This window comes from Oncorhynchus masou, chromosome 22 (genome assembly GCF_036934945.1).
Source record: "Oncorhynchus masou masou isolate Uvic2021 chromosome 22, UVic_Omas_1.1, whole genome shotgun sequence".
In the NCBI taxonomy this organism is placed as follows: Eukaryota; Metazoa; Chordata; class Actinopteri; order Salmoniformes; family Salmonidae; genus Oncorhynchus; species Oncorhynchus masou.
The window spans coordinates 45,514,439-45,523,779 of NC_088233.1; the positions used below are offsets into that span (position 1 = coordinate 45,514,439).

General features: G+C 41.7%; 1 protein-coding gene across 2 annotated transcripts in view; it reads right to left on the bottom strand.

Annotated features, from left to right (window-relative positions):
* Positions 1-8,714, bottom strand: part of LOC135509569 (metabotropic glutamate receptor 8-like) — a 230,104-nt gene extending 221,390 nt beyond the window's left edge. For both annotated transcript variants that reach the window (XM_064930332.1, XM_064930331.1), the window contains exon 1: positions 8,098-8,714. In XM_064930332.1, coding sequence (XP_064786404.1) covers positions 8,098-8,631 — 534 coding nt within the window. In that variant the 5' untranslated portion in view covers positions 8,632-8,714. The remainder of the gene's footprint in view (positions 1-8,097) is intronic.
* Between the last annotated feature and the right edge of the window lie 627 nt (positions 8,715-9,341).

Here is a 9,341-nt window from a genome sequence, read left to right on the forward strand (position 1 = left end):
TTCCTGCAGTTTCTTTCTGGTTTTGCCTTGCAGGGAGTTTTTCCTAGCCAATGCTTCTACACCTGCATTGCTTGCTGTTTGGGGTTTTAGTTTCTTCTATCTCTATTTCTCTTTTTGTGAGCATCTCTATTTTTTTGTGACAAAATATCTTGGCTGGAAAAATGGCTGTGTTTTTCTGTGACTAGGTGCTGACCTAAATAATCATATGGTGTGCTTTTGCTGTAAAGCCTTTTTGAAATCGGACACTGTGGTGGGATTAACAACAAGTTTATCTTTAAAATGGTTGTATGTTTGAGGAATTCTAATTATGAGATTTCTGTTGTTTGAATTTGGCACCCTGCATTTTCACTGGCTGTTGTCAAATCGATCCCGTTAACGGGATTTCAGCCGTAAGAAGTTCAATAACGTGCCATAGAATTCTATGGCACCATGCAATCTGTGCTGCAGTACGCTGCAACTTTTAAAGGACGAACCACTGTAGTTTTGATGTCTTCACTATTATTCTACAATGTAGAAAATAGTAAAAATAAAAAAAAACCTTGAATGAGTAGGTGTTCTAAAACGTTTGATCGGTAGTGTATGCTTATACACGCACATATATTTATAACCTCCATTTGTACCCTCTTCCCAGACAAGACCTTCCCCCTCCTAAGTCTAGGATGTACAATGAATCTCTATGGCTAGGCAAGTGGTGTTATCGTCCCGAGTCCGGAACCTTTGGTACTCCTCCACACATCTCCCGGTCTTCTTTACGGTCAGGAGAGGCTTTGAGACTAGGGAGTATACATTCTGGTAGCCTGCCTCAGTCCCTTGTTAATTTTCCGGACTCATACACAAAGGGCTATTTGAGAATAAGCGACCCATTCATACTCAAGTGAATATATTGACGCAAAAAAATATTGAGAGAAAATAATGATATATAACAGTGAAGCTATAACATACTGAGAGCCGAATAATGATATATAAATATGATATAAGACAACGTCATAGGGCAGTTGTTTACAATCTATTAAATCTAACACATGCCTCCGATCTCGCCCTTACGAAAACCTTCTATCTCAGACAGGCCCTCTTTGTTATATGATTATAAACATACTAAAACATGCTTAAGTCCATAGCCTCGGGGGGTAGGGGTGCAGCACCCACTCAATTTTTTTAAATTAAATTAAAATTGAAATATTTTTTCACAAAAGTAGTGCACTGGGACTTTTACTATTAGCGGACCGATACAGATGTCTGTAACGCGTACAAAAACATTATTTCAGCATCTCCACTTTGGCAAAAAAGATAGTTGTATAATCAACCTTTTCATGCGTGAGTTCCAAATATCTCTAACAGTCACCCCAGTGTGAGTTGTTTTATGCACGTGATGTCAGAATGCACTCACTGCTTCAAAACATGATTGACAACAACAGGACAGTTAACCCGCGCTGCCTGCTAATTATCTATAGGCTATGTTTCAACTTGTCAATTTGAAATGATTTTCTAACAACTTTTCTTTTTGAACAACCGTTTGAATTGAGGAGTGTTCCACCTCCTAATAAATTCACATAGAAGTAGCCCATTTCATTGTTGCGGACAATTTATGGTTGAGGCTTTAAAACTTCTTAGGGCTGCAATCCCGTTAACGGGATGATATGACAACAGCCAGTGAAAGTGCAGGGCGCCAAATTCAAAACAACAGAAATGTCATAATTAAAATTCCTCAAACATACATGTATCTTATACCATTTTAAAGGTAATCGTGTTGTTAATTCCACCACAGTGTCCGATTTCAAATAGGCTTTACAGCGAAAGCACCACAAACGATTATGTTAGATCACCACCAAGCCAAATAAAAACTCAGCCATTTTTCAAGCCAAAAAGAGGAGTCACAAAAAGCACAAATAGAGATAAAATGAATCACTAACCTTTGATGATCTTCATCAGGTGACACTCCTAGGACTTCATGTTTCACAATAATGGTATGTTTTGTTTGATAAAGTTCATATTTAAAGTTCACTAGTTCCAAAAACATCCAGTGATTTTGCATAGCCACATCGATTCAACAGAAATACTCATCATAAATGTAGATGATAATACAAGTTATACACATGGAATTATAGATTTCCCTCTCCTTAATGCAACCGCTGTGTCAGATTTTTTTTTAAAGCAAACCATGCAATAATCTGAGATGGCACTCAGAAAATAAGTACAATTTTCCGCCATGTTGGAGTCAACAGAAACCAGAAATCATATTATAAATATTCCCTTACCTTTGATGATCTTCATCAGAATGCACTCCCAGGAATCCTAGTTCCACAATAAATGCTTGATTTGTTCGATAATGTCCATTATTTATGTCCAAGTAGCTACTTTTGTTAGCGCGTTAGGTACACATATCCAAACGCTAGTGCAGGTCCCGCATAACTTTGGACAAAAACATCAAAAAGTTATATTACAGGTCGAATAAACATTTCAAACTAAGTATAGAATTAATCTTTAGGGTGTTGTTATCATAAATCTTCATTAAAGTTCCAACCGGAGAATTCCTTTGTGTCTAGAGAAGCAATGGTACGCAGGTCGATATCATGTGGAATGCGTGTTACCAGGAAATGGCTCTCTGCCAGTAACCTGACTCATTCAGCTCTTATTCAGGCCAACAACACAGTAGAAGCCTCATTCAAGTTTCCAAAGACGGTTGACATCTAGTGGAAGCCCTAGGAAGTGCAACTTCATCCATATCCCACTGTAAATTCAATAGGGCCTGGGTTGAAAATCGACCAACCTCAGATTTCTCACCTCCTGTTTGGATTTCTTCTCAGGTTTTCGCCTGCCATATGAGTTCTGTTATACTCACAGACATCATTCAAACAGTTTTAGAAACATCAGAGTGTTTTCTATCCAATACTAATAATAATATGCATATATTAGCAACTGAAACTGAGGAGCAGGCCATTTACTCTGGGCACCTTTCATCCAAGCTACTCAATACTGCCCCAGCAGCCATAAGAAGTTAATGAGCCGGACAAACTTCTCTTTTCGATCAAGTATGCAGACATTTCTGCAGTCTTTTTCCTAACTTTTTCCCCGTGGCATATTATCTGGCTGGCGCTTGCAGTGCCTTCATTGTTGTTTTACTTTCAAATAATAACTTTGGACATGTGTACGTTCCTATCAAAGTAAGTGCTTTATATTCTGTATATCACGTTGTCGTTTCTATTCATATAGTATGTATGTATGAAGCATAATGTATTTACAGTTTTATTCACGTTTTTAAGTTCTGGTGACAAATAATGCATTCTGAAATTTGCATTGATTTTAATGGACACCTATGAAGTGTGTAAAATATGTTTTTGAAGGTTGTACTGATTATGATGAGCTAAAGCTAAGCTTTTTGCAAGCTATGTCTGGCGCCATGTTTGTTGACATAATACAATGCATTCTGGGTGTCACATAAATGTCTGTCAGACCAAAGATGTTAGAGATGACGGAATGGTTCAATCATATTTTTCAAGTAAACTTCCGTAAGTGAATGATTGTAGACAACATCCATACTGCAAACAGTCCAAACTCATCTTGCCTCTTCTTATTATCTTTGGTTGACGCGAAAAAAACAAACATGGTGTCACGCACAAACTACCAATCGTCGGATTACTTTCAATTTTTAGAAAGTGATTTACTCAATTAATTCGATCAATGGTGAGCTCACCTGTGATGTGATGAATTGTAAATAGTAATTGCTATTAGCTAAGTTATATTGTGGTTTCTGTCAGCTGAGAGTTAGCTAAATATGACTGCTTGTGTTACGTCAATCTTTCCTCAGTTAGCGTAAGAACTAATATAGCCTAGATTTCCAGGTTTGGATGATTGCGTTACGCTGTCGCTACTTCTGTGAATGTCTGAACATTGCATCCAAAAATAAACTGGTCACATTCAAGATATAACTTTGTAAGGACTGTATTTGTGAAAAATGCTCCTGTGAAAAAACAGTGTCACCAGCTTAAACGCTGACTGTTGCATCAATTGAAACTGGATGGTCTAAATAAGCGTTCTTATCACACAGGTTTGAGCGTTACGTTGCAAGGACCACTGTAGAATGATCACACCAGTTTGTTGGTACGTGTCAAATCGTTAAGAAGTGTACCTTGCGAGATTCAATAATTGGAATTGTAAGAAGATGTTGCCCTGTCCCTTTCTCTGTGATTGTCATTCATTGGAATCCAGAAAGAACAAAACCCTGTCCTCAAACTTTAACATTAAAAGGTGCAGAACTATGTGAAAGACACAAAACATCTGCATTATGTAAAACATTTTCCTACATCAAATGACAGCTACTTTTTGTGCAGTATTAATTTAACATCCTTACAAACCACTTAATGTAAATGTACATTAAATCAAATCAAATTTTATTTGTCACATACACATGGTTAGCAGATGTTAATGCGAGTGTAGCGAAATGCTTGTATTGTACATAGGCTGGTCACCTCTAGCTGCTAGCTTTCTGGAGCATATCGGACTGTTAGCTGAATAGATCCATTGGTCAATTTCTTGGGCCATGATACCTATTTTGCCAATTGAACTTGGACCTCTCTGTTACTCGGAACCCTACTAATCCAACACGACTGTTCTATCGACGTCACCGCACCCGGAGACTAAAACTGACTTTCCTCTGTTGAGACATCCCTCTAAGGCCCTTCTGCTAGCTTGCTAGCCCCGGCCCACCAGCTGTGCCCTGGACACCATATGTGAATTGATTGCCCCCCATCTATCTTCAGAGCTCATGCTGCTAGGTGACCTAAACTGGGACATGCTTTAACACCCCGGCCATCCTACAATCTAAGCTTGATGCCCTCAATCTCACACAAATTATCAATGAACCCACCAGGTGCAACCCCAAATCCGTAAACACGGGCACCCTCATACATATCATTCTAACCAACTTGCCCTCCAAACACACCTCTGCTGTTTTCAACCAAGATCTCAGCGATTACTGCCTCATTGCCTGCATCTGTAATTGGTCTGTGGTCAAATGACCACCCCTCATCACGATCAAACGACCACCCCTCATCACTGTCAAAAGCTCCCTAAAACACTTCAGGCCATTCAAATCGACCTGGCCCGGGTATCCTGGAAGGATATTGATCGCATCCCGTCAGTAGAGGATGCCTGGTTATTCTTTAAAAGTGCCTTCCTTACCATCTTAAATAAACATGTCCCATTTAAAAAATGTAGAACAGGAACAGATATAGCCCTTGGTTCTCTCCAGACCTGACTGCCCTTGACCAGCACAAAAACATCCTGTGGCGTGCTGCATTAGCATCTAATAGCCGTCATGATGTGCAACTTTTCAGGGAAGTTCGGAACCAATATACACAGGCAGTTAGGAAAGCTAAGGCTAGCTTTTCAAACAGAAATGTGCATCCTGAAGCACAAACTCAAAAAGTTCTAGGACACTGTAAAGTCCATGGAGAATAAGAGCACCTCCTCCCAACTGCCCACTGCACTGAAGCTAGGAAACACTGTCTCCACCGATAAATCCACGATAATTGAGAATTTCAAGAAACATTTCTCTACGGCTGGCCATGCTTTCCACCTGGCTACCCCTACCCCGATCAACAGCCCTCCACCCCCCACAGCAAATTGCACAAGCCTCCGCCATTTCTCCTTCACTCAAATCTAGATAGCTGATGTTCTGAAAGAGCTGCAAAATCTGGACCCCTACAAATCAGCCAGGCTAGACAATCTGGACCCTCTCTTTCTAAAATTATCTGCCGAAATTGTTGCAACCCCTATTACTAGCCTACTGTAAGTTGCTTTGTATAAGAGGGTCTACTAAAATGGAAAAGGAATGAATAAACCATATCAGAATTCACATAGAAATAAGTTGTATTTCAAGAACCTGGAAAACAATCGCAGCACCCCCACCCCCAAACTACTTCTCATGGCTAACACTCGTCAGTTTCTAACACTGTTGTCCCAAAATCTAATTACAGCAAATTACACAAATACAGTGCACAGTAATACTGAATGTGTGTAAATTATGGATGATCAAATCCATATGGTTTTGTACACTTTGGATGGGAATTAATGGATTTCGGAACTCTATAGGGAGCCATTTCGAACTTCAAACATGGTTTTATCCTGCACAGACTGGTTGTGACTTGGAACCTGAACTTAATTGAGGAAACCCAGTTTGGAATGACAGGTCAATGGGATCGCCCCGAGGTCTACATCCATTTAAACTGCAACTACATCACCACAAACCCCAATTGTTAAAGGTTGGGATTGGGTGAAAGAGAAAGCTGATCACGGAACAGCACTTAGGGGAAAACAATTCAGAGTTCCTCTTGTCTTGAGGATGAAGCTGTACATATCCACTCCATTACTAAGACTGTAATTGGGCCAGCCCCTCAGCACATGGATCGATAGTGACGAAAGCAGTCTGTTTATGGGAGTCAATCACAGGTGACTAGTTGCTCCTTAATTGGGAAGGACGGGCTCATAGTAATGGCTGGAAAGGAATAAATGGAATGGTATCAAACATCAAACGCATCTCTTCCACTCCACTCCAGCCATTCTTATGAGACATCCTCCTCCCCTCAGCAGCCTCCTGTGGAGTCAATGGAGTGTAAAATCAGAGCTTTTGTGTCCAGGATGTAACCTATCCTTCACCAGACATTGATATGTTGTTTTTCTGAGACTTGCATTGTCACAGGGGGGTGTCAAATGGAGGGGGTGGGTGTGGGGAGGTCTGAACTAATAACTGGGTGAAATAATTTAATTGTGTTCAAAACAATGGGTTGTAGTTCATAATGTACTGCACCTAGCAGAGAGTTTACATTATCCACTTTGTTAGGGCAGCACCTATCAGCCTGTCAGGCCCTTCCTCTCCCTTGTTCTGACCTCTGATGCTACCTGCTATTCCATCAGTATTTAATTCACAGTCAAGACATTGCTCATGCCGCTGCTTTAGGCTGGAGATTCAACCTGTCGGGTCATTCTCCACTTTCACCTTTTCTCCTCAAGCAGATCACTGAATATTTATACTCTCCTCCATGTTGGGTAAGTAATATCTGTGCTGACCATGAAAAGGATAATGGCTGTATTAGATTAATGCAACATATCAATGCAGGTCTATCACATTTCCCACATTGTATTTTTAGATCCAGAGCAGTTTCTTTCTGTATTACAAAGAAGGGAGACAAAGGATGCTGTTTTGAGAGCAATATGCTGCAATATCACGATCAAGGTCAATTAAATCACAGAAACACTGGGCATGGTATATGTTTCCTTTTGGACAGTTCACTTAGTTAGCCCAGACAAAAGAATGGGACTAATGCATAGCTATTGAGAACAATACACCTTGTCAGGCTGACACTACATATTCCAACAACTATGTGCTAAAGTACATCTCATTCACTTCCTTCTCGGAACCAAAACTCCATACCGTAGTCAGTCGTTTCACATCACTGGTTTGACCTTTTCGTGTGTCTACCACTGGTCAGCTGCTGACATCAGACCTGATTGGCATGCAAGAACTGTTATAAGCTATCATTGACAGTTTACAGCCCTCTGGGGTTAGAAGTAAAACCTATTTTAATAACGCTGACTATATTCTAATGGGGTATCGGGTAACTGAGTTTAATCTGCTTCAATAGCGAACATGCCAAGCACACAGGACAAACGTCTCAATGCCAGAGCAATACTGTCAACCCATAACCTTGCTAATCCCCATTGGCAACAGGACAGGATGATGATGATGGTTGTGTCTAGAAAATCTCTAACTTTTTAACAAAGGCCCAGCCACTAGCATGGGAGAGGAAAATAGTTATCTAAATAAAGGCCGTTGCATAATGTTTTTATGATGACACCCCACCAAGCCTATGGAAGCCCCATCTGCATTCTAATATCCAAGACAGCGGAATAAAGCCTGCTACGCTAACCAACCGAACCTTGAAGGGATGACTCGTCATAAATCTTTGACCTTTTCACAGACTTCAGAGAAGACTAGACCTTAGCCTGAGTCAAACCTAAGCTTAAATAATATTGAGAACAAGGACTATGGGAAAAAATAAACACAATCCCATTTTCAAATAGCGGAAACAGAATCCTCACCTTGAAGAGCCGCAGGATGTTGGCCACCATGATGGACACCGAGCTAGCCGCTGCCCCGATGACCCCTACCACCTTATCCGGCTTGGCAAAGATGGGTGCGTCCCCGTTGGCGCAGCGCACGTCTGAGCCATCCCTCTCGATGAGTGCCTGAACGAAGGTCAGTGACTGCTCCAGGGCATAGGTGTCTCTGGAACACGTGTCCAGGATGCGCGCCCCCAGGGTCACGTTCGGTAGCAGCTCTGGGTCCTTGTTGATCAGGTCAATGGCAAACAGCATGGCCTCCAGCCTATGAATGCCCTTCTCTTTCTTCAGCTCCCCGCAGGGCACTCCTCTCTCGCCACGAGAGTGCACCGGGAATAGGCCACCCAGCATGATGTCACCGTCCAGCCGGATAGAATGGGCGTACTCCTGCAGAGGCAGCTGCGGGTCCGAGACCTTCTGAGTGGCAGAGACCAACAGCCAGTAGCATTTGGTAGTCAGTAGGAAGAGGAAGCAATAACGGGAGAGGGAGGGGTGTTTGGACTCCCTGGCCATGGTGGTAGCAGTGCGGGTGAGTGGGATAGTGGGTCAGGGGAGGGATGCTGTAGCACTGGAAGATCGGAGCAGCAGGCAGCTGGTGGGTGGTGGTGGGTGCACAGGGTGGGGCGTACCATGGGTGCCCCTCTCTAAATCAGGGTAGGGTTAGGGATGATTGCCTCTTGGTTTCAAAGAGCTGCTGATGCATGTTCCTGGCATCACTGGGAAGGGGGTGCAGTTTGAGTGATATAAGGGAGCTGGAGAGAAGAGAGGCTGAGTGTCTCACACTGGCTGGACAGTGGTGATCTCTCTCTGCAATCCTTGGCATCACATGCTCAAAAGACCCTGTTTGTGATGTGAGACAAAGGGAAATACAATTAATCTGTTACACAATGTAGGGTTGAGCTCTCTATTAGACACAGGCACGTAAGTCATTAAACATATACAGAGAGGTCCAGAATTACTGGATCCCTTGATAAAGAAGACTGTATGAAATAAATAAGTACAGAGGTATATTGTATGCAAAAAAAATGCAACAATTGTATTATCTTATAATAATGCAATTGTCCAGAGAAAGTTTTTCAGTACTCCAGCACCCTCCCCTTGCAAGATATCGCCACTGAGCCTCTTTCTAAAATGTTTTATGAGATTGGAGAACACATTGGGAGGGACCTTAGACCATTCCTCCATACAAAATATTTCTCAATCCTTGATATCCTTAAACTGAG